At 46.7% G+C, this 23,914-nt stretch overlaps 1 protein-coding gene across 1 annotated transcript in view; it reads left to right on the top strand.

Annotated features, from left to right (window-relative positions):
- Nucleotides 1-23,914, top strand: part of LOC121574156 (A disintegrin and metalloproteinase with thrombospondin motifs 6-like) — a 144,628-nt gene that overhangs the window by 9,447 nt on the left and 111,267 nt on the right. Inside the window, exons 7-10 of the mRNA XM_041886792.2 lie at nt 3,530-3,675; nt 10,207-10,250; nt 14,880-14,985; nt 21,666-21,812. Coding sequence (XP_041742726.2) covers nt 3,530-3,675; nt 10,207-10,250; nt 14,880-14,985; nt 21,666-21,812 — 443 coding nt within the window. The remainder of the gene's footprint in view (nt 1-3,529; nt 3,676-10,206; nt 10,251-14,879; nt 14,986-21,665; nt 21,813-23,914) is intronic.

The raw sequence follows: 23,914 nt of genomic DNA, 5'->3' as shown, positions 1-23,914 counted from the left end.
CTCTTTCTCTCTCTCTCTCTGCCCCCTCTCTCTCTCTCTCTCTCTCTCTCTCTCTCTCTCTGTCTTCCTCTTTATCTCTATTGCTCTGCCTCTCTCTCTCTCTCTCTCTCTCTCTCTCTCTCTCTCTCTCTCTCTCTCTCTCTCTCTCTCTCTCTCTCTCTCTCTCTCTCTCTCTCTCTCTCTCTCTCTCTCTCTCTCTCTCTCTCTCTCTCTCTCTCTCTCTCTTCTCTCTCTCTCTCTCTCTCTCTCTCTTTCTTCCTCTCTCTCTCTCTCTCTCTCTCTCTCTCTCTCTCTCTCTCTCTCTCTCTCTCTCTCTCTCTCTCTCTCTCTCTCTCTCTCTCTCTCTCTCTCTCTCTCTCTCTCTCTCTCTCTCTCTCTCTCTCTCTCTCTCTCTCTCTTTCTTCCTCTCTCTCTCTCTCTCTCTCCTCTCTCTCTCTCTTTCTCTTCCTCTCTCTCTCTCTCTCTCTTCCTCTATTGCTCTGCCTCTTCTCTCTCTCTCTCTCTCTCTCTCTCTCTCTCTCTCTCTCTCTCTCTCTCTCTCTCTCTCTCTCTCTCTCTCTCTCTCTGTCTTCCTCTTTCTCTCTCTATCACTCTGCCTCTCTCTTTGTTCCACATCAACATCTATGTATTTCTCTAATCTCAGTTACAATTTCTGTGTTTTGGGTACTTATTATGCAATAACATAGTTATTCCAAACAGTTGGGAGAGAGAGTAGAAGGACGAAAGAGAGGTGAGAGAGGAAAGGTGTGACAAGACGAGAGGACACCAGAATAGAAGAGCGAGAAGAGAGAGAAGAGAGGAAAAGAGAGAGGATAGGAAGCATCTACCATATGTCTGCCACCACTAAAGACGAAGCTCAGGAGATGAGCTCAGACATCTTCCCTCAGGGAGATTTGATTGAGGATATATAATGTTTGATGGGAGAAACAGAGTGAACTGTACATCTAGCTTCAGTCTATAGAGGATGGACTCCAGCAGAGATGAATACCTCTTCATTCCTTCTCCATTTTAAGACTGTGGAGTGTAATATGGAGTGTAATATGAATATATTTATATATTATTGATATATTATATTAAATCTATCTTTCATAGATTGATCATATGGATTATTTTAACGGATACAGTGAGGGAAAAAAGTATTTGATCCCCTGCTGATTTTGTACGTTTGCCCACTGACAAAGACATGATTAGTCTATAATTTTAATGGTAGGTTTATTTGAACAGTGAGAGACAGAATAACAACAAAATAATCTAGAAAAACGCATGTCAAAAATGTTATAAATTGATTTGCATTTTAATGAGGGAAATAAGTATTTGACCCCTCTGCAAAACATGACTTAGTACTTGGTGGCAAAACCCTTGTTGGCAATCACAGAGGTCAGACATTTCTTGTAGTTGGCCACCGGGTTTGCACACATCTCAGGAGGGATTTTGTTCCACTCCTCTTTGCAGATCTTCTCCAAGTCATTAAGGTTTCGAGGCTGACGTTTGGCAACTCGAACCTTCAGCTCCCTCCACAGATTTTCTATGGGATTAAGGACTGGAGACTGGCTAGGCCACTCCAGGACCTTAATGTGCTTCTTCTTGAGCCACTCCTTTGTTGCCTTGGCCGTGTGTTTTGGGTCATTGTCATGCTGGAATACCCATCCACGACCCATTTTCAATGCCCTGGCTGAGGGAAGGAGGTTCTCACCCAAGATTTGACGGTACCCGTCCATCGTCCCTTTGATGCGGTGAAGTTGTCCTGTCCCCTTAGCAGAAAAACGCCCCCAAAGCATAATGTTTCCACCTCCATGTTTGACGGTGGGGATGGTGTTCTTGGGGTCATAGGCAGCATTCCTCCTCCAAACACGGCGAGTTGATGTCAAAAAGCTAGATTTTGGTCTCATCTGACCACAACACTTTCACCCAGTTCTCCTCTGAATCATTCAGATGTTCATTGGCAAAATTCAGACGGCCCTGTATATGTGCTTCCTTGAGCAGGGGGACCTTGCGGGCGCTGCAGGATTTCAATCCTTCACGGCGTAGTGTGTTACCAATTGTTTTCTTGGTGACTATGGTCCCAGCTGCCTTGAGATCATTGACAAGATCCTCCCGTGTAGTTCTGGGCTGATTCCTCACAGTTCTCATGATCATTGCAACTCCACAAGGTGAGATCTTGCATGGAGCCCCAGGCCGAGGGAGATTGACAGTTATTTTGTGTTTCTTCCATTTGCAAATAATCGCACCAACTGTTGTCACCTTCTCACCAAGCTGCTTGACGATGGTCTTGTAGCCCATTCCAGCCTTGTGTAGGTCTACAATCTTGTCCATGACATCCTTGGAGAGCTCTTTGGTCTTGGCGGAGAGTTTGGAATCTGATTGATTGATTGCTTCTGTGGACAGGTGTCTTTTATACAGGTAACAAGCTGAGATTAGGAGCACTCCCTTTAAGAGTGTGCTCCTAATCTCAGTTTGTTACCTGTATAAAAGACACCTGGGAGACAGAAATCTTTCTGATTGAGAGGGGGTCAAATACTTATTTCCCTCATTAAAATGCAAATCAATTTATAACATTTTTGACATGCGTTTTTCTGTATTATTTTATTGTTATTCTGTCTCTTACTGTTCAAATAAACCTATCATTAAAATTATAGACTAATCATTTCTTTGTCAGTGGGCAAACGTACAAAATCAGCAGGGGATCAAATACTTTTTTCCCTCACTGTAAGTCAGAATCCTGTCAAATGGTGGACATGGCTTTAATAGGCTTGTATACGGTAGTTTTCAACTGATGCTTTTGACTATGACGGCCCAATCCTAATTTAAGACATAAATCATACATTGATGTCAATGGGAGATTTAAGTGAAAGTCTGAGTGGCTTGCAGTAATCTGAATTCAGCACAAGATATGTCAAGTGCAGAATGTTGTGCCTGTTCTTGACGGAATGCTGGGTTCTGTGTTTTCAGACTGTGTTGTGTATTCTGTGTTGTGGATGTGTTCAGACTGTTCTGTGTTGTGGATGTGTTCAGACTGTTCTGGGGTGTGGATGTGTTCAGACTGTTCTGGGGTGTGGATGTGTTCAGACTGTTCTGGGTTGTGGATGTGTTCAGACTGTTCTGGGGTGTGGATGTGTTCAGACTGTTCTGGGTTGTGGGTGTGTTCAGACTGTTCTGGGTTGTGGATGTGTTCAGACTGTTCTGGGGTGTGGATGTGTTCAGACTGTTCTGGGTTGTGGGTGTGTTCAGACTGTTCTGGGTTGTGGATGTGTTCAGACTGTTCTGGGTTGTGGATGTGTTCAGACTGTTCTGGGTTGTGGGTGTGTTCAGACTGTTCTGGGTTGTGGATGTGTTCAGACTGTTCTGGGTTGTGGATGTGTTCAGACTGTTCTGGGTTGTGGATGTGTTCAGACTGTTCTGGGTTGTGGATGTGTTCAGACTGTTCTGGGTTGTGGATGTGTTCAGACTGTTCTGGGTTGTGGATGTGTTCAGACTGTTCTGGGTTGTAGATTCAGACTTTGTTGTAATGTGTGTTGTATGTTCTATCCAGCCCAACCTGGAGATCAACCACCATGCAGACAAGTCTCTAGACAGCTTCTGTAAGTGGCAGAAGTCTATCCTCAGTCATCAAGGAGACGGGAACAGCATCCCGGAGAATGGCATGGCTCACCATGACAACGCTGTCCTCATCACAAGGTAGGAATGGTCTCCTCTCCTCTTCTCTTTCTATCTGACCTGTTACCCTCTGGGGGAAGGACAGAGACACCTGGATGGGGGAAGGCTCTACTCTCCAACACACACACACACACACACACACACACACACACACACACACTCTCAAGCTGTTGATTATTCTTATTCCAGTGGTAAGAGTGCGTCATTATTTACCTTACTATACGTCTCTTACTCATCTTGACCAAACATTTATTTAGATGACTCATTGGACAATGAGAGCATGTTTACTTAAATATTTTAGCAGTCCTACTTTAGAAGTCCTTCCACCTTCTGACTCTGTGCTACATTGGCATTACACAGACAGAACACTACAGTAACTTTGAAACACACAGCCAGGTCACTATATCTATTACTGGCTTCAGTCCATATCTAGTACCTACAGTACTGTACCTCTTAAAATTGCTGAGAATGGGATGCTCTTTCAGTCATACCAGACATCCTACAATTAATGGGTGGTAACCTGTTTTGACCACATAACCTAGCAACTAACGTGTGTATTCCTTACTTGTTTCGTCTGCAGGGGGGTTGTCGTTTTGTGATTGACCCTCCCTGCCTGGCTGTGTACAAACCAGCTTTTATACTAATGTTAGACTAGTGCTAGTTGACTTTAGCTGTTTGTCTCCAGCTCCTTTTCAGAGTCCTGTTGTTGTTGTAAAGTTGACACTTGGTGAGCCATCCATAGGAGTGACCATAGAGATAGGGGTGGCAGGTAGCCTAGCGCTTAAGAGCATTGGGCCAGTCACCGAAAGGTTGCTGGTTCAAATCCCCGATCAGACTACGTGAAAAATCTGTCAATGTGCCCTTGAGCAAGGCACTTAACCCTAATTTCTCCTGTAAGTTGTTCTGGATAAGAGTGTCTGCTAAATGACTAAAATGTAGATAGTAGGTAAGGCTTAAACATGCTAAACTTCTCTAATGTTACTGACAGTAGTTGGCAGCCTTAGAAGTTATGCTGCGATTGTGATGCCAGCAGGCTACTGAAGGGGTTTTATGGAGTGCTGTCTCCAGCCGTCTGTTATCGAAGAACGTAATTATCGAAGAATTGGTCTGTACTGCTAAACTTACATCACCTTAGCCTTCTACTGTTACAGGGACTGGTCTGTACTGCTAAACTCACATCACCTCAGCCTTTTACTGTTACAGGGACTGGTCTGTACTGCTAAACTCACATCACCTCAGCCTTCTGCTGTTACAGGGACTGGTCTGTACTGCTAAACTCACATCACCTCAGCCTTCTACTGTTACAGGGACTGGTCTGTACTGCTAAACTCACATCACCTCAGCCTTCTACTGCTACAGGGACTGGTCTGTACTGCTAAACTCACATCACCTCAGCCTTCTGCTGTTACAGGGACTGGTCTGTACTGCTAAACTCACATCACCTCAGCCTTCTACTGCTACAGGGACTGGTCTGTACTGCTAAACTCACATCACCTCAGCCTTCTACTGCTACAGGGACTGGTCTGTACTGCTAAACTCACATCACCTCAGCCTTCTACTGCTACAGGGACTGGTCTGTACTGCCAAACTCACATCACCTCAGCCTTCTACTGCTACAGGGACTGGTCTGTACTGCTAAACTCACATCACCTCAGCCTTCTACTGCTACAGGGACTGGTCTGTACTGCTAAACTCACATCACCTCAGCCTTCTACTGCTACAGGGCTCTCCAGCGTCTGTCTGATGCTAAACCAACACTAGCTGCTAAGCATTCACTAAAGCCTTATGTTGTATATACAGTACATGCTGCAGGCTGCTTACAGAGTTCAGTGACGTTTGGTGACTGTGTGTTTGTATTATAAGCCCACTACAACGTCTCGTTATTGTATGAGCGAGAGAGACAGAGAGAGAGATAGATAGATAGCTAGAAAGAAAGAGAGAGATTGATAGACAGCTAGCTAGAAAGAAAGAAAGAAAGAAAGAGAGAGTGAGAGAGTGAGTGAGTGAGTGAGTGAGTGAGTGAGTGAGTGAATGAGTGAGTGAGTGAGAAAAAGTGAATCAGAACTTTCTTAGGGCCTGAGTATAATGGGATATCAAGATGTGTGTAGGCGATGAGATGAGCTGTGCTGTGCTGGGCTGAGCGTCAGGATGCTAACATTAGAGATAGTATAAATAGTTAATGATGGACCCAGGAAGCTTTCATTAACCACTGTGTCTGCTAGAAAATTCCCCCATTCCCTGATGGAATCCACCTAAAGAGAGAGCACAGGGATTTTAAGACTGTTTACGTTAGCAACGCGCAGCTTTACTGCATGTGTGGCTATTACATTTATGACTAACGATATCCCTGGAAAAATATCAGGTTAAAAAAGGGTTTGATGAGGATGAGTGATTTTGATGAGGGCTGCCCTAGGCCATGCAATTTATCATAGAACTACACTATATATGCAAAAGTATGTGGACACCCCTTCAAATTAGTGGATTCGGCTATTTCAGCCACACCTGTTGCTGACAGGTGTATAAAATCGAGCACACAGCCATGCAATCTCCATAAACAAACATTGGCAGTAGAATGGCCTTAGTGAAGAGCTCAGTGACTTTCAACGTGGCACCGTCATATGATGCAACCTTTCCAACAAGTCAGTTCGTCAAATTTCTGCCCTGCTAGAGCTGCCCCGGTCAACTGTAAGTGTTGTTATTGTGAAGTGGAAATGTCTAGGAGCAACAATGGCTCAGCCGCGAAGTGGTAGGCCACACAAGCTCACAGAATGAGACAGCCGAGTGCTGAAGCGCAACACTCACTACCGAGTTCCAAACTGCCTCTGGAAGCAACGTCAGCACAAGAACTGTTCGTCGGGAGCTTCATGAAATGGGTTTCTATGTCCAAGCAGCTGCACACAAGCCTAAGATCACCATGTGCAATGCCAAGCGTCAGCTGGATTGGTGTAAAGCTCGCCGCCATTGGACTCTGGAGCTAGGCCCCTCAGGAGGCTGAAGAAATTCAGCTTGGCCCCTAAGACCCTCAGAAACTTTTACAGATGCACAATTGAGAGCATCCTGTCGGGCTGTATCACCGCCTGGTACAGCAACTGCACCGCCCGCAACCGCAGGGCTCTCCAGAGGGTGGTACGGTCTGCCCAACGCATCACCGAGGGCATAGTACCTGCCCTCCAGGACACCTACAGCACCCGATGACACAGGAAGGCCAAAATGATCACCAAGGACATCAACCACCTGAGCCACGGCTTGTTCACCCCGCTATCATCCAGAAGGCGAAGTCAGTACAGGTGCATCAAAGCTGGGACCGAGAGACTGAAAAACAGCTTCTAGCTCAAGGCCATCAGACTGTTAAATAGCCATCACTAGCCAGCTACCACCCGGCTACTCAACCCTGCACCATAGAGGCTGCTGCCCTATGTACGTAGACATGGAATCACTGGCCACTTTAATAATGTTTACATACTGCTTTACTAATCTCATATGTATATACTGTATTCTATTCTACTGTATTTTTGTCAATGCCACTCACAACGCTCGTCCTAATAGTTATATATTTCTTAATTCCATTCTTTTACTTTTAGATTTGTGTGTATTGTTGTGAATTGTTAGATACTACTGCACTGTTGGAGCTAGGAACACAAGCATTTCGCTACACCCGCAATAACATCTGCTAAATATGTGTATGTAACCAATACAATTCGATTCGATTTGATTTGATTTGATAACATGTTCTCTGGAGTGATCAATCACGCTTCACCATCTGGCAGTCCGATGGACGAATCTGGTTTTGGCGGATGCCAGGAGAACGCTACATAGTGCCAACTGTAAAGTTTGGTGGAGGAGGAATAATGGTCTGGGGCTGTTTTTCATGGTTCGGGCTATGCCCCTTAGTTCCAGTGAAGGGAAATCTTAACGCTACAGCATACAATTACATTCTAGAGGATTCTGCGCTTCCAACTTTGTGGCCACAGTTTGGGGAAGGCCCTTTCCTGTTTCAGCATGACAATGCCCCCGTGCACAAAGCGATGTCCATACAGAAATGGTTTGTCGAGATCGGTGTGGAAGAGCTTGACTGGCCTGGACAGAGCCCTGACCTCAACCCCATCGAACACGTTTGGGATGAATTGTAAAGCCGACTGCGAGCCAGACCTAATTGCCCAACATCAGTGCCCGACCTCACTAATGCTCTTGTGGCTGAATGGAAGCAAGTCCCCACAGCAATGTTCCAACATCTAGGGAAAAGCCTTCCCAGATGAGTGCAGGGTGTCATAGCAACAAAGGGGGGACCAACTCCATATTAATGCCCATGATTTTGGAATGAGATGTTCCACATACTTTTGGTCTTGTAGTGTATCTCTATCTCCTTTCCGTCCCTTTCAACCCATCTCCCCTCTCTCCCCTACTCCTCTCCTCCCCTCTTCCCCCTAACATCAGGGGTCATGTTACAGGTCAGCTCTTTGCCCCTTGGGTCTCTTGGTCATCTGGGTTGGAGATAATACCTAGTCAAGATGATGAGTGATTTTGATGAGGGTTGCCCTAGGCCATGCAGTTTATCATAGATCTCTATCTCCTTATTTGAACTGTGTGGTTTCTGTTTCTAACAACTATCTCTGTGTGTTGCATTAGAGTCTCTGTCACTACTAAGTCAGTGTTGAAGTGTATACAGATGTAGGATCTTAATTTGAGCCAGTTTGCTACAGCAGGAAAATAATCCTGCAGCAACAGGAAAGGTGAATTATTATGTGTATTATAATTAATGGAAATTTTTTGGTAGGGGTTGATAGATTTTTTGTTAGGAAAATGAAGTCTGAGATTTTAAAGTAGAAATTACAAACTTTAGAAGCCTTTTTAAACCTTGAATACACTACAAGTTTGCATTTCCTGCTGTGTAGAAACATTTTCAGCAACAGAAGTGTGATCAAATTAAACTCATACATCTGTATGGCTGATAACACTATGTGAATTGCGTACTGTACACCCAAACTCAACTTCTGCCAGGCCATCATTGTAAATAATAATTTGTTCTTCATTGACTTGCCTGTTAAAATAAAGGTTACATTTAAATAAAATTAAAATAAACTTCTAAGCGTGCCATGCGAGGGTGATTCACCTTGCCGAGCACAGACTGAGGTTACCACGAGCACACAGCAAGCATGATGTCATAGTAGAAGTGTTCATGGCAGCGGTTGTCATGGCGTTGGTCTCCTGTGGTTGCGGTCTGGTTGCGGGCAGTCAGAAACATAAGGAAGAGACATTATCCTTGAGGTGGATGGTCTGTTCTGAAAGGCATGATAGTGACCTCTCCTTCACTATCCTGTCTGTATGTCTATTTCTGTCTCCCCTTTCTCTCTCTCTCTCTCTCTCGCTCTCTCTCGCTCTCTCTCTCTCTCCTATGTTCTTATGGTTCTCTTGTCCTGCCATTGTGGGCCCATTAGGAGGAGAGGAGACCTTCTCCCCAGACAGAGTCATTACAGTCATAATTCTTGAGGAGGTTATGTATGGTCCAGGCCCAGCCAGCTCATCCCTCTAGGCACTGTGCTATACAGTGACCTCTCCTTCCCTCACTGCTGTTGCTTTATTAGGCTCTGGGCTGGATGGCTACGGTGTGTCTCGTTTGGAACGTGGCCCATGGTGTTTGAGAAACTCAGGGGGAAATTAAAGGAAGTAAATCTAAATAAATAGATGTTCTAAATGAGGTGGAGTCTGCTTGTCCTCGAGACCGTACCTCATGGGTTTGGAACCGGTCCACCAGGGTAGAGGGGTGGAGGAGAGACAGACAGAGGGAGGGGAGCGGTGCAAAACGAAATGTAATTTGCAGTGTCATTGGGTTTTTAATAGATTAAAAGCATTAGGAATGATTGGATCACTCATTGTAAATGTATGATGTGTTCTTTGGGTTTGTCCTGCGCTGGATTGGATTAGTATTGTATCAGATAGACAGAGAGAGAGAGACAGACAGATAGATGGGAGGACGGAGGGACAGACAGACAGACAGAGGGAGAGGGCTACAACATTGACACAGCAGGGTCGTAATAGACTTCAAAGACTGTGTTGCTGCCTGCCTGTGTGTGTTAGCTGGTTGACATTTAAATACATTTATAGTAGGACAAGCCTTCATGATTTGACTAATCTGTTGCAGTATAAAAACTATGGTCAAATACTGCAGGTGGATGCCCGAGATGCCCCGTTTCAACATCAGAGGTGCTTAGAGTAGAATAGAATAGAGTAGAGTAGAGTAGAATAGAGTAAAGTAGAATAGAATAGAGTAGAGTAGAGTAGAGTAGAATAGAGTAAAGTAGAATAGAGTAGAGTAGAATAGAATAGAGTAAAGTAGAATAGAATAGAGTAGAGTAGAGTAGAGTAGAATAGAGTAAAGTAGAATAGAGTAGAGTAGAATAGAATAGAGTAAAGTAGAATAGAGTAGAGTAGAGTAGAATAGAGTAAAGTAGAATAGAGTAGAGTAGAATAAAGTAGAATAGAATAAAACTAGAGAGAGCCTGACAGAAGAATCATATGTCTCATGTTTTCTTCTCTCTTCTTTTTCTCCCTCAGGTACGACATCTGCACTTACAAGAACAAACCCTGTGGGACTCTAGGTGAGTGGCAATGCTCTCGGTTCTCTTCTCTCTGTTCTCTGTTCTCTGTTCTCTGTTCTCTGCTCTCTGTTCTCTGCTCTCTGTTCTCTGTTCTCTGCTCTCTGCTCTCTGTTCTCTGTTCTCTGTTCTCTGTTCTCTGTTTTCTGTTCTCTGTTCTCTGCTCTCTGCTCTCTGCTCTCTGTTCTCTGTTCTCTGCTCTCTGTTCTCTGCTCTGTTCTCTGTTCTCTGTTCTATGCTCTCTGCTCTCTGCTCTCTGTTCTCTGCTCTCTGTTCTCTGTTCTCTGTTCTCTGCTCTCTGTTCTCTGCTCTGTTCTATATTCTCTGCTCTCTGCTCTCTGTTCTCTGTTCTCTGTTCTCTGCTCTCTGTTCTCTGTTCTCTGTTCTCTGCTCTCTGCTCTCTGTTCTCTGTTCTCTGCTCTCTGTTCTCTGTTCTCTGTTCTCTGCTCTCTGTTCTCTGCTCTGTTCTCTGCTCTCTGCTCTCTGCTCTCTGCTCTCTGTTCTCTGTTCTCTGCTCTGTTCTCTGCTCTCTGCTCTCTGTTCACTGCTCTCTGCTCTCTGCTCTCTATTCTCTGCTCTCTGCTCTCTGTTCTCTGCTCTGTTCTCTGCTCTCTGTTCTCTGCTCTGTTCTCTATTCTCTGCTCTCTGTTCTCTGCTCTCTGTTCTCTGTTCTCTGTTCTCTGTTCTCTGTTCTCTGCTCTCTGTTCTCTGTTCTCTGTTCTCTGTTCTCTGCTCTCTGCTCTCTGTTCTCTGTTCTCTGCTCTCTGTTCTCTGTTCTCTGCTCTGTTCTCTGTTCTCTGTTCTCTGTTCTCTGCTCTCTGTTCCCTGTTCTCTGCTCTCTGTTCTCTGTTCTCTGTTCTCTGTTCTCTGCTCTCTGTTCTCTGCTCTCTGCTCTCTGCTCTCTGCTCTCTGCTCTCTGTTCTCTGCTCTCTGTTCTCTGCTCTGTTCTCTGCTCTCTGCTCTCTGTTCTCTGCTCTGTTCTCTGTTCTCTGCTCTCTGTTCTCTGTTCTCTGCTCTCTGCTCTCTGTTCTCTGCTCTGTTCTCTGTTCTCTGCTCTCTGTTCTCTGTTCTCTGTTCTCCGCTCTCCATTCTCCGGTCTCCGTTCTCCATTCTCCGGTCTCCGTTGTCCATTCTCCGGTCTCCGTTCTCCATTCTCCGGTCTCCGTTCTCCATTCTCCGGTCTCCGTTCTCCATTCTCCGGTCTCCGTTCTCCGCTCTGTTCTCTGTTCTCTGCTCTGTTCTCTGTTCTCTGCTCTCAGTTCTCTGTTCTCTGTTCTCTGCTCTCTGTTCTTTGTTCTCTGTTCTCTGCTCTCTGCTCTGTTCTCTGTTCTCTGTTCTCTGTTCTCTGTTCTCCATTCTCCATTCTCCGGTCTCCAGTCTCCGTTCTCCGCTCTGTTCTCTGCTCTGTTTTCTGTTCTCTGTTCTCCATTCTCCGGTCTCTGTTCTCCGCTCTGTTCTCTGTTCTCTGTTCTCTGCTCTGTTCTCTGTTCTCTGTTCTCTGCTCTCAGTTCTCTGTTCTCTGTTCTCTGTTCTCTGTTCTCTGCTCTCTGTTCTTTGTTCTCTGTTCTCTGTTCTCTGCTCTCTGCTCTCTGCTCTCTGCTCTCTGCTCTCTGCTCTCTGCTCTCTGTTCTCTGTTCTCTTGTCTCTGTTCTCTGCTCTCTGCTCTCTGTTCTCTGTTCTCTGCTCTCTGTTCTCTGCTCTGTTCTCCGCTCTCCATTCTCCGGTCTCCGTTCTCCATTCTCCGGTCTCCGTTCTCCATTCTCCGGTCTCCGTTCTCCATTCTCCGGTCTCCGTTTTTCATTCTCCGGTCTCCGTTCTCCATTCTCCGGTCTCCGTTCTCCATTCTCCGGTCTCCGTTCTCCGCTCTGTTCTCTGTTCTCTGTTCTCTGTTCTCCCTTCTCCGGTCTCCGTTCTCCGCTCTGTTCTCTGTTCTCTGCTCTGTTCTCTGTTCTCTGTTCTCCATTCTCCGGTCTCCGTTCTCCGCTCTGTTCTCTGTTCTCTGTTCTCTGCTCTGTTCTCCGTTCTCCGCTCTGTTCTCTGTTCTCTGCTCAGTTCTCTGCTCTCTGTTCTCTGTTCTCTGCTCTCTGTTCTCTGCTCTCCACGCTCCGTTCTCCGCTCTGTTCTCTGTTCTCTGCTCTGTTCTCTGTTCTCCGTTCTCTGCCCTTTGCTCTCTGTTCTGTGGCCTGGAAGCAAGGAGAGACAGGTCAGAGAGACCAGGTGGGGTATACTGTCAGCGGGGCGGGGTACAGACGGGGTTAGGTCCAGGCAGGGCAGGGTAGCGGCAGGGCAGGGTACAGGCGTGGTAACCTCCAAGTGCACTTGACTGTGTCCTTCTACCAATATAGCTCAAATAATGTGGATATTTATAAGTTCATATGGCGTCTTTTTCTTCTGCTACAGTACTTTAAGGACACTGGTTTCCAGTCCTTTTTGCCAGGGGTTTGGTTTGGCATGTTGTGACTCCACTGTGACAGGAACTGTGGCAAACTTAAACTTACAAACTTGTTAAGCTTCTGTAACCAAGCTCAGAAAGGCAAGGGAGAGAAAATGAGAGGTAAAAAGAGAAAGATAGAGGGACAGATAGAAAGAGGGGGAGCGTGAAATTCAGAGGGAGAACATAAGAGAACAAGAGAGAGAGAGAAAGAGAGTGTTGGTAGTGGTGGTGGAGAAAGGACGGCAGGGAGTGTCAGCATCCCCCCCTCCTCCCTGCCTCCCTCCCTCTGATTGTGTAGAGCCCCTGCAGGCTCCACAGTATATCTTGGAGGTAATATTGGGACTCAGGGGGGGGGTTTGACAGATTGACCGCATTTGTCACATTCCCCCCGTCGCTTTAATTGCACCGGCATCTGCTTGGCTTCCTCATTCTCTCTCACTCCCTTCTCCACCCCCCCCCCCTCTCCCTTTCCTCTGTTGCTCCTCTCCCCCTCCTTCTTCTTGCCCTCTCCATTTCTTCTCCCCTCTCAGCACTGTTCCCCTCTCCCTTTCCCCCCTCTCCTCTCCTCTCCTCTTCCCTCTCCTCTTCTCCCCTCTCCCTTTTCCCCCTCTCCTCTCCTCTTCCCTCTCCTCTTCTCCCCTCTCCCTTTTCCCCCTCTCCTCTCCTCTTCCCTCTCCTCTTCTCCCCTCTCCCTTTTCCCCCTATCCTCTCCTCTTCCCTCTCCTCCTCTCCCCTCTCCCTTTCCCCCATCCTCTCCTCTTCCCTCTCCTCTTCTCCCCTCTCCCTTTTCCCCCTATCCTCTCCTCTTCTCCCCTCTCCCTTTTCCCCCTATCCTCTCCTCTTCCCTCTCCTCTTCTCCCCTCTCCCTTTCCCCATATCCTCTCCTCTTCCCTCTCCTCTTCTCCCCTCTCCCTTTTCCCCCTATCCTATCCTCTCCTCTTCCCTCTCCTCTTCTCCCCTCTCCCCTCTCCCTTTTCCCCCTATCCTCTCCTCTTCCCTCACCTCTTCTCCCCTCTCCCTTTTCCCCCTCTCCTCTCCTCTTCCCTATCCTATAATAATAATACCCTCCTCTCCCCTCTCCCTTTTCCCCCTATCCTCTCCTCTCCCCTATCCTATAATAATAATACACTCCTCTCCCCTCTCCCTTTTCCCCCTCTCCTCTCCTATTCCCTCTCCTCTCCCTTTCTCCTCCCCTTTCAACACTCTCCTCTCCTCTTCCTTTCCTCCATTCTGTCCCTCTCAACCCTTCTCCCCTCTCTCCCCTACTCCTCTCCTACCCTCCTCCCCCCTATCATCAGGGGTCATGCTACAGGTCAGCTCTTTGCCCCTTGGGCCTCTGGGTAATCTGAGTTGGAGATAATACCTAACCAACCCCACTTCTGAGTGTTGTGTGAAACCCTTCCCAGTCACCTGTAGATGGAATCTGTGAGGAATGGTCTCCATTCCTCTTCTCTTTCTATCTGACCTGTTACCCTCTGGGGGAAGGACAGAGACACCTGGATGGGGGAAGGCTCTACTCTCCAACACACACACACACACACTCACACAGACAGGCAATTGTATAGCTTTACTCAGCGTTCTTAAATTCCCTTCCTTGGCTTGCATTACTAGGTGGTCCCTTGTTACTTGGAGTGAAATGTATAAATCCAAGCTTGTGTCTAGACATTTTCCAGCTCTGACTTTCGGTTGAAAAAAGTTCATGTCTAGCCAGTTGATGCTAAAGTCAGGTCCCTTTGGTGAGTACAGCAGCAGCAGCATGGACTGAGGCTGTGATCCCAAATCACGCCCTATTCCCTATGTAGTGCACTACTTTTGTCAAGAGCCCTGAGAGAAGAAGTTAACTCTCAACGCTCTTAGCTTACGTCCCAAATGGCACCCTATTTCCTATATGGGCCCTGGTCAAAAGTAGTGCACTATAAATGGAATAGGGTGCAGCCTGAGAAGGTTTAGAGTTGCCTTCTTCTCTCTCTCTCTCTCTCTCTCTCTCTCTCTCTCTCTCTCTCTCTCTCTCTCTCTCTCTCTCTCTCTCTCTCTCTCTCTCCTGCTGCTCTTCTTTCAACACCAGGGAGGTCAGAACTGAGGAATCCAGCTTTTATGGCCACCACTTTTAAGAATGCTACACCTTGACCTGACTCTGTTTCACTCTCTCTACCTCACTCTCGCTCTCTCTCTCTCTGTGTGTATGTGTGTGTGTCCAGGCTTGGCTTCGGTAGCTGGGATGTGTGAGCCGGAGAGGAGTTGCAGCATCAATGAAGACATCGGCCTAGGTTCTGCTTTCACCATCGCCCACGAGATTGGCCACAAGTGAGTCCTCTCACATTTATCCAGAATCTTCTGCATTGCTTTACTAAACACTGTTAACCCTTTCAGACCTTTCCCTTATCCCCTCCCCATCACTGCTGGTAGCACACTACTTTTATGTCCCAAAATAATGTTCAGTCGGATTCAAAGATTATCTTAAAAAAGTTATCCCTCTTAAACAGATTTAATTACACCATAATACATATATTACTACACAGAGAGTGTGGCTCAACTATTCCTAAAGAATAACCAGATCTTTGGGTTGGTTTAGTTTGGTTTGGGTTGGGTTGCCAGAACCAGCTGTGTGTAGCTGCTCTCTCCCTCCTATAGACTCTCTCTCCCCCCTACAGACGCTGTCTCCCCCCTACAGACTCTCTCTCCCCCCTACAGATTCTCTCTCCCCCTACAGACTCTCTCTCCCCCCTACAGACTCTCTCTTCCTCCTACAGATACTATCTCTGTCCTAGAGATGCTATCTCTCTCCTACATACGCTATTTCCTTCCTACAGACTCTATCTCTCCCCTACAGACTCTCTCTCCCTCCTACAGACGATCTCTCCCTCCTACAGACGCTCTCTCCCTCCTACAGATGCTATCTCCCCCCTACAGATGCTATCTCCCTCCTACAGATACTATCGCCCTCCTACAGACGCTCTCTCCCTCCTACAGACTCTCTCCCTCCTACAGACGCTCTCTCCCTCCTACAGACGCTATCTCCCTCCTACAGACGCTATCTCCCTCCTACAGACGCTCTCTCCCTCCTACAGACTCTCTCTCCCTCCTACAGATGCTCTCTCCCTCCTACAGATGCTATCTCCCTCCTACAGACGCTCTCTCCCTCCTACAGACGCTCTCTCCCTCCTACAGACGCTATCTCCCTCCTACAGACGCTATCTCCCTCCTACAGATGCTATCTCCCTCCTACAGATACTATCGCCCTCCTACAGACTCTCTCTCCCTCCTACAGATGCTATCTCCCTCCTACAGACTCTCTCTCCCTCCTACATATGCCATCTCCCTCCTACAGATACTATCTCCCTCCTACAGACTCTCTCTCCCTTTTACAGACGCTCTCTCCCTCCTACAGACTCTCTCTCCCTCCTACAGATGCTGTCTCCCTCCTACAGACTCTCTCTTCCTCCTACATATGCTACCTCCCTCCTACAGACTCTCTCTACCTCCTACAGATGCTATCTCCCTCCTACAGACGCTCTCTCCCTCCTACAGACTCTCTCTCCCTCCTACAGATGCTATCTCCCCCCTACAGATGCTATCTCCCTCCTACAGATACTATCGCCCTCCTACAGACGCTCTCTCCCTCCTACAGACTCTCTCCCTCCTACAGACGCTCTCTCCCTCCTACAGACGCTATCTCCCTCCTACAGACGCTATCTCCCTCCTACAGACGCTCCCTCCCTCCTACAGACTCTCTCTCCCTCCTACAGATGCTATCTCCCTCCTACAGACGCTCTCTCCCTCCTACAGACGCTCTCTCCCTCCTACAGACGCTATCTCCCTCCTACAGATGCTATCTCCCTCCTACAGATGCTATCTCCCTCCTACAGATACTATCGCCCTCCTACAGACTCTCTCTCCCTCCTACAGATGCTATCTCCCTCCTACAGACTCCCTCTCCCTCCTACATATGCCATCTCCCTCCTACAGATACTATCTCCCTCCTACAGACTCTCTCTCCCTTCTACAGATGCTATCTCCCTCCTACAGACTCTCTCTCCCTCCTACAGATGCTATCTCCCTCCTACAGACGCTCTCTCCCTCCTACAGACTCTCTCTCCCTCCTACAGATGCTGTCTCCCTCCTACAGACTCTCTCTTCCTCCTACATTTGCTACCTCCCTCCTACAGACTCTCTCTACCTCCTACAGATGCTATCTCCCTCCTACAGACGCTCTCTCCCTCCTACAGACTCTCTCTCCCTCCTACAGATGCTATATCCCTCCTACAGATACTATCTCCCTCCTACATACGCTCTCTCCCTCCTACATACGCTCTCTCCCTCCTACAGACGCTCTCTCCCTCCTACAGACTCTCTGAACTGTATCCCCACGTACACTACATGGCCAAAACATCGTCTAACATCTCATTCCAAAATCATGGGCATGAATATGGAGTTGGTCTCCCCTTTGCAGCTATAACAGCCTCCACTCATCTGGGAAGGCTTTCCACTAGATGTTAGAACATTGCTGTGGGGACTTGCTTCCATTCAGCCACAAGAGCATTAGTGAGGTCGGGCACTGATGTTGGGCGATTAGGCCTGGCTCGCAGTCGGCTTTCCAATTAATTCCAAAGGTGTTCGATGGGGTTGAGGTCAGGGCTCTGTGCAGGCCAGTCAAGTTCTTCCACATCGATTTCGACAAACCATTTCTTTATGAACCTCGCTTTGTGCATGGGGGCATTGTCATGCTGAAACAGGAAAGGGAAAACTGTTGCCACAAAGTTGAAGCACAGAATCGTCTAGAATGTAATTGTATTCTGTAGCGTTAAGATTTCCCTTCACTGGAACTAAGGGGCCAAGCCCGAACCATGAAAAACAGCCCCAGACCATTATTCCTCCTCCACCAAACTTTACAGATGTCACTATGCATTCGGGCAGGTAGCGTTCTCCTGGCTTCCTTCAAACCCAGATTTGTTCATCGGACTCCCAGATGGTGAAGCATGATTCATCACTCCAGAGAACGCATTTCCACTGCTCCAGAGTCCACGCTTCCAACACTCCAGCTGACGCTTGGCATTGCGCATGGTGATCTTAGGCTTGTGTGCGGCTGCTCGGCCATGGAAACCCATTTCATGAAGCTCCAGACGAACAGTTCTTGTGCTGAGGTTGTTTCCAGAGGCAGTTTGGAACTCGGTAGTGAGTGTTGCAATCGAGGACAGATGATTTTTACGTGCTACGCGCTTCAGCACTTGGCGGTACCATTCTGTGAGCTTGTGTGGCCTACCACTTCGCGGCTGAGCTGTTGTTGCTCCTAGATGTTTCCACTTCACAATAACAGCACTTACAGTTGACCGGGGCAGCTTTAGTAGGGCAGAAATTTGACGAACTGACTTGTTGGAAAGGTGGCATCCACGGTGCCAAGTTGAAAGTCACTGAGCTCCTCAGTAAGGCCATTCTACTGCCAATGTTTGTCTATGGAGATTGCATGGCTTTGTGCTCGATTTTATACACCTGTCAGCAACGGGTGTGGCTGAAATAGCCAAATCTACTATTTGAAGGGGTGTCCACATACTTATGTATATACAGTGCATTCGGAAAGTATTCAGACCCCTTCTCTTTTTCCACATTTTGTTACGTTACAACGTTATTCTAAAATTGATTAAATAAAACATTTTCTTCATCAATCTACTACACTCCCGAGTGGCACAGCGGTCTAAGGCACTGCATCTCAGTGCTTGAGGCGTCACTACAGACCCCCTGGTTCGATTCCAAGCTGTATCACAACCGGCCGTGATTGGGAGTCCCATAGGGCGGCGCAAAATTGGCCCAGCGTCGTCCGGGTTTGGCCGGTGTAGGCCGTCATTGTAAATAAGAATTTGTTCTTAACTGACTTCAGACCCTTTGCTATGAGAATCGAAATTGAGCTCAGGTTCATATTTTTTCCATTGATCATCCTTGAGATGTTTCTACAACTTGATTGATTGGACATGATTTGGAAAGGCACACACCTGTCTATATAAGGTCCCACAGTTGACAGTGCATGTCAGAGCAAAAACCAAGCCATGAGGTCAAAGGAATTGTCCGTAGAGCTCTGAGACAGGATTGTGTCGAGGCACAGATCTGGGGAAGGGTACCGAAAAATGTCTGCAGCATTGAAGGTCCCCAAGAACACAGTGGCCTCAATCATTCTTAAATGGAAGAGGTTTGGAATCACCAAGACTCTTCCTAGAGCTGGCCACCCGGCCAATCTGAGCAATCGGGGTAGAAGGGCCTTGGTAGGGAGGTGACCAAGAGCTCGATGGTCACTCTGACAGAGCTCCAGAGTTCCTCTGTGGAGATGAGAGATCCTTCCAGAAGGACAACCATCTCAGCACTCCACCAATCAGGCCTTTATGGTAGAGTGGCCAGACGGAAGCCACTCCTCAGTAAAAGGCACATGACAACCCACTTGGAGTTTGCCAAAAGACACCTAAAGGACTCTCAGACCATGAGAAACAAGATTCTCTGGTCTGATGAAACCAAGATTGAACTCTTTGGCCTGAATGCCAAGCGTCACGTCTGGAGGAAACCTGGCACCATCCCTACGGTGAAGCAGGGTGGTGGCAGCATCATGCTGTTGGGATGTTTTTCAGTGGCAGGGACTGGAAGACTAGTCAGGATCGAGGGAAAGATTAACAGAGCAAAGTACAGAGAGATCCTTGATGAAAACCTGCTCCAGAGCGCTCAGGACCTCAGACTGGGGACAAGTCTCTGAATGTCCTTGAGTGGCCCAGCCAGAGCCCAGATTTGAACCCGATCTAACATCTCTGGAGAGACCTATAAATAGCTGTGCAGCGACGCTCCCCATCCAACCTGACAGAGCTTGAGAGGTTCTGCAGAGAAGAATGGGAGAAACTCCCCAAATACAAGTGTGCCAAGTTTGTAGTGTCATACCCAAGAAGACTCGAGGCTGTAATCGCTGCCAAAGGTGCATCAACAAAGTACTGAGTAAAGGGTCTGAATACCTATGTAAATTTAATATTTCTGTTTTTCTAAAAACTTGTTTTTGCTTTGTCATTATTGGGTATTGTGTGTAGATTGATGTGGGAAAAACAACAATTTAATCCATTTAGAATAAAGCTGTAATGTAACAACATGTGGAAAAAGTCAAGGAGTCTGAATACTTTCCGAATGCACTGCTAATGACAGTGTCCACATACCTCCTGAATATAAAGTTAAATAATGATGATATATTGGTCTACATATCCACTCCCTGGGGTTCACAGAGATGGCCATTTCCTTTATAATGTCTCGTGTCTGCTTCTGTTTTGGGGCAGTTGTAAAAATGGTCTATGCAAGGAGAGGATGTATAAAAAAAACTGCGCCACAGTCTCAGGGTGGCTGATTTATTTCCAGAGTAGGGTAAAATGTCATAAACGCCAGCCTTAGAAAAACAGGCTGGGCCGTGGGATGTGGTTGGGTTTGTTATATACATTACAACTGATTTGTGCTTTTGGACGGTCAGGGAATGTAAGCTTCGGCTTCCTGCCGTAACGCAAGCTTTTCTTTCGTTTAGATATTCAGACAGATACAGTTTTTGGGATACATTAATTTTTTTGTTAAAAGGATTTATATGCAGCCAGGCCAGTGCTCAGTCAAGTTGGGCAGAAGAAAGCAGAAATCTTTCTTTCTGTCAGGAGGGTCACACTAGAGAGCTGCTCTGATCAGCCACTGAGAGAGAGAGAGAGAGAGAGAGCGATTGAGAGAAAGATAGAGAGAGAGGTGTTTGTGTTTACGGGGGAGGGAGGGCGAGTGGGGGTTGAACCTCTTTCTTTGTCTCTCTGTCTCTCTGTCTCTCTGTCTCTCTCTCTCTCTCTCTCTCTCTCTCTCTCTCTCTCTCTCCTTCCCTCTCCCTCTCTTTCTCTCCTCTCTTTCTCTTTGTCTGTCTCTCTCCTCCTCCCTCTCTTTCTCTCTCTCTCTCTCTCTCTCTCTCTCTCTCTCTCTCTCTCTCTCTCTCTCTCTCTCTCTCTCTCTCTCTCTCTCTCTCTCTCTCTCTCTCTCCTTCCCTCTCCCTCTCTTTCTCTCCTCTCTTTCTCTTTGTCTGTCTCTCTCCTCCCTCTCTCTCTCTCTCTCTCTCTCTCTCTCTCTCTCTCTCTCTCTCTCTCTCTCTCTCGCTCTCTCTCTCTCTCTCTCTCTCTCTCTCTCTCTCTCTCTCTCTCTCTCTCTCTCTCTCTCTCTCTCTCTCTCTCTCTCTCTCTCTCTCTCTCTCTCTCTCTCTCTCTCTCTCTCTCTCTATCCCCCCCACCTCCCTCCTCCCCAATATGTAGCTGGTTGCTGTTCTGTAACTGGCCAGTCCAGACCTGTAGATGGTGATTGACTGACAGGCAAGCAGCATCAGGGTGGTGATTAAAACTCTCTGCTCCCTCCAGCGCTCCAGACAGAGCCTGACCCCTGACCTCTAGTCCCCTTTACACCAGCTGTTACAGCCAGGGAGCCCTCTCGAACCATCTCAAACCCTCTCTACCTCTCTCTAATCCTGCCCTACATGTAGAGGAGGTAGAGAAGGGCTGCAGGTAGCCTAGCGGTTTAGAGCATTGGGCCAGTAACTGAAAGGTTGCTGGTTTGAATCCCCGAGCAGACTAGGTGAAAAATCTGTGTATGTGCCCTTGAGCAAGGCACTTAACTCTAATTGCTCCTGTAAGTCGCTCTGGATAAAAGCGTCTGTAAAATGGGGTAGAGGGAGGTAGCGATACATTCCCAGAGGTAATTAAGCTTGAACCTATCTGACTGCTCTACACCCATCAGCCACAGTATTAGATATCTCTCTCAATGACACCACCAATCTCTATTTGAATGTGATTTTGGGCCAATCTGGGTAAAAGCTGTCCTTAGGCACAGATCTAAGATAATCTGACCCTCCCCCAATCCATACCTTAACCTGTATGGTGGGAAAAACTGACCTTTAGGCAATTCCATCTTTCTCCATGTTTGACCCGCCCTCCTCTCTGTCCTCCATTTTGCGCTTACAGTTTCGGGATGAACCATGATGGAATAGGAAACTCATGTGGGACTAAAGGCCATGAGGCAGCTAAGCTGATGGCGGCCCACATCACAGCTAACACCAACCCCTTCTCCTGGTCGGCCTGCAGTAAGGACTACATCACCAGCTTCCTCGAGTAAGTGGAAGAGGGCGCATTCCTCCGTGTTTGTGTATGTGTACCTATCTCTGCCTGTGTGTAGAGATCTCAGTTTATTCTCACTTAAAACCACCTATTGAAACTCTTGTACATATCCTGAACCAATCCTTAACTTCCTCAGTGGGTAAAAGACATGGATAGCCTTCCAGCCAGCCAAACGTTGATGCTAGGTTTTGGGACAGAAGCAGAAAGCCTACACTCCTCCTCAGAATGTTCTGTCTCTCCGTGCCTTGAATAACAGATCGATTTGTTTTCTTGCTTCAGTGAAGAAGGATAATTCTTAGTTTATTTCAAATATTTGTCTTAATTTGATAAGTGCCCCTCAGGACTGGCTGATGATAACAGATAGAGTCTGGGTTTCGAGGTATTAAATAAATCTTCCAGTCAGACAGCGTCCATAGAAAACAAAGTCACTTGGCCTTGAAGGTCCTCAACTCCTAAACCCAATGAATGGTTTTCAGTGTGAGCGTGTGTGTGTGTGTTTGTGTGTGTGTGTATGAGAAGGGATAATGGTGGTTCTGGTTGTCAGTGTGTGTTCTCTGGTGAAATCCTTCAGAGCTGGGAGAGCCGAAGAGAGCTACTAGCAACAGCAAGTAGCATTGGCACATAGACATAGACATTACTGTACCATGTGCCAACTTCTCACAGTAACACACAGAGATGCCTCTTTCTGGACCTTCCCACTATGGCCTTCTTCTCACGGTTGGATCATCTTGGAGTCTTGTTTCAGACCAAGGGCAGCGAGGATTCATATTTTGTTCTGTGTGACCCCTTTTTCGTGGCGCTTTTTCTCCTCTGAAAGTCTGTTGTAGATGGATTGTAAGCTTTCGCTGAATTCATCTTTGTCTGTCTCTTTTCAATTCCGCTTTTTACTTTTTGATGTCTGTCTTTCTCCTATGAAGTTTTGTCTGTAAACTAGATTTTTGGATATGTCACACATTTCTTACATTTACATTTACATTTGTCATTTAGCAGATGCTCTTATCCAGAGCGACTTACAGTTAGTTCTTGCCAAGTAAACAACTTTGGCTGTGGTCATGGCCTAGATACACTGGTGCAATATGTGGCTGGTCGTTTGGGTTCTGAAGAATAGTTTATGAATGCAGACATAGTTCAGACACAGTTTACTCTCCAGGGTTTTGTTGCCAGTATGTCATAAATCAATAGTTTAGTAACTTTTAGCCTAGTTACATTCACAATAGATATACGACATGGAGAACACTCCGAGCTTTTCTATTGAACCAATATCTAGTCTTAAAGGAAAATTCCACCCAAAAACTATATTTTGGTATTTGTTTCATTAGTCCATTGTTGACATAGTCCCAAAATGTTTTGCTTGTCAACAATCAAGTTCTCAAGATACTGTATGTAACTTTCAAAATACAGAAATCACCCAAAAAACGCAGCATCACATGATGCAAAATGCATCACATGATGCGAAATGCATCATATGGGGATGATTCCTGTATTTTGTGTAGTTACATAACCCAGAATTAAATACATTCTTACTTTATTATACCTAGTGATAATTCCTAGTTAATCTAGTTAATATCTAGTTAATATCTAGTCTTGCCCCAAAGCCCCATACACTACCCACCACTGTGACCTGTACGCTCTTGTTGGCTGGTCCTCACTACATGTTCGTCGTCAAACCCACTGGCTCCAGGCCATCTATAAATCACTGCTAGGCAAATCCCCTGCCTTATCTTAGCTCATTGGTCACCATAGCAGCACCCACCCGTAGTCTGCGCTCCAGCAGGTATATCTCACTGGTCATTCCCAAAGCCAACACCTCCTTTGGCCGCCATTCCTTCCAGTTCTCTGCTGCCAATGACTGGAACGAATTGCAAAAATCTCTGAAGCTGGAGACTCTTATCTCCCTCACTAACTTTAAGCATCAGTTGTCAGAGCACCTTACCGATCACTGCACCTGTACACAGCCCATCTGAAATTAGCCCACCCAACTACCTCATCCCTATATTGTTATTTATTTTGCTCTTTTGCACCCCAGTATCTCTATTTGCACATAATCTCTTGCACATCTAGCATTCCAGTGTTAATACTAATTGTAATTATTTTGC

This window comes from Coregonus clupeaformis, chromosome 9 (genome assembly GCF_020615455.1).
Source record: "Coregonus clupeaformis isolate EN_2021a chromosome 9, ASM2061545v1, whole genome shotgun sequence".
Taxonomy (NCBI): domain Eukaryota; kingdom Metazoa; phylum Chordata; class Actinopteri; order Salmoniformes; family Salmonidae; genus Coregonus; species Coregonus clupeaformis.
The sequence above is the reverse complement of the archived record's forward strand: the minus strand, read 5'-3'. Positions and strand labels throughout refer to the sequence as shown.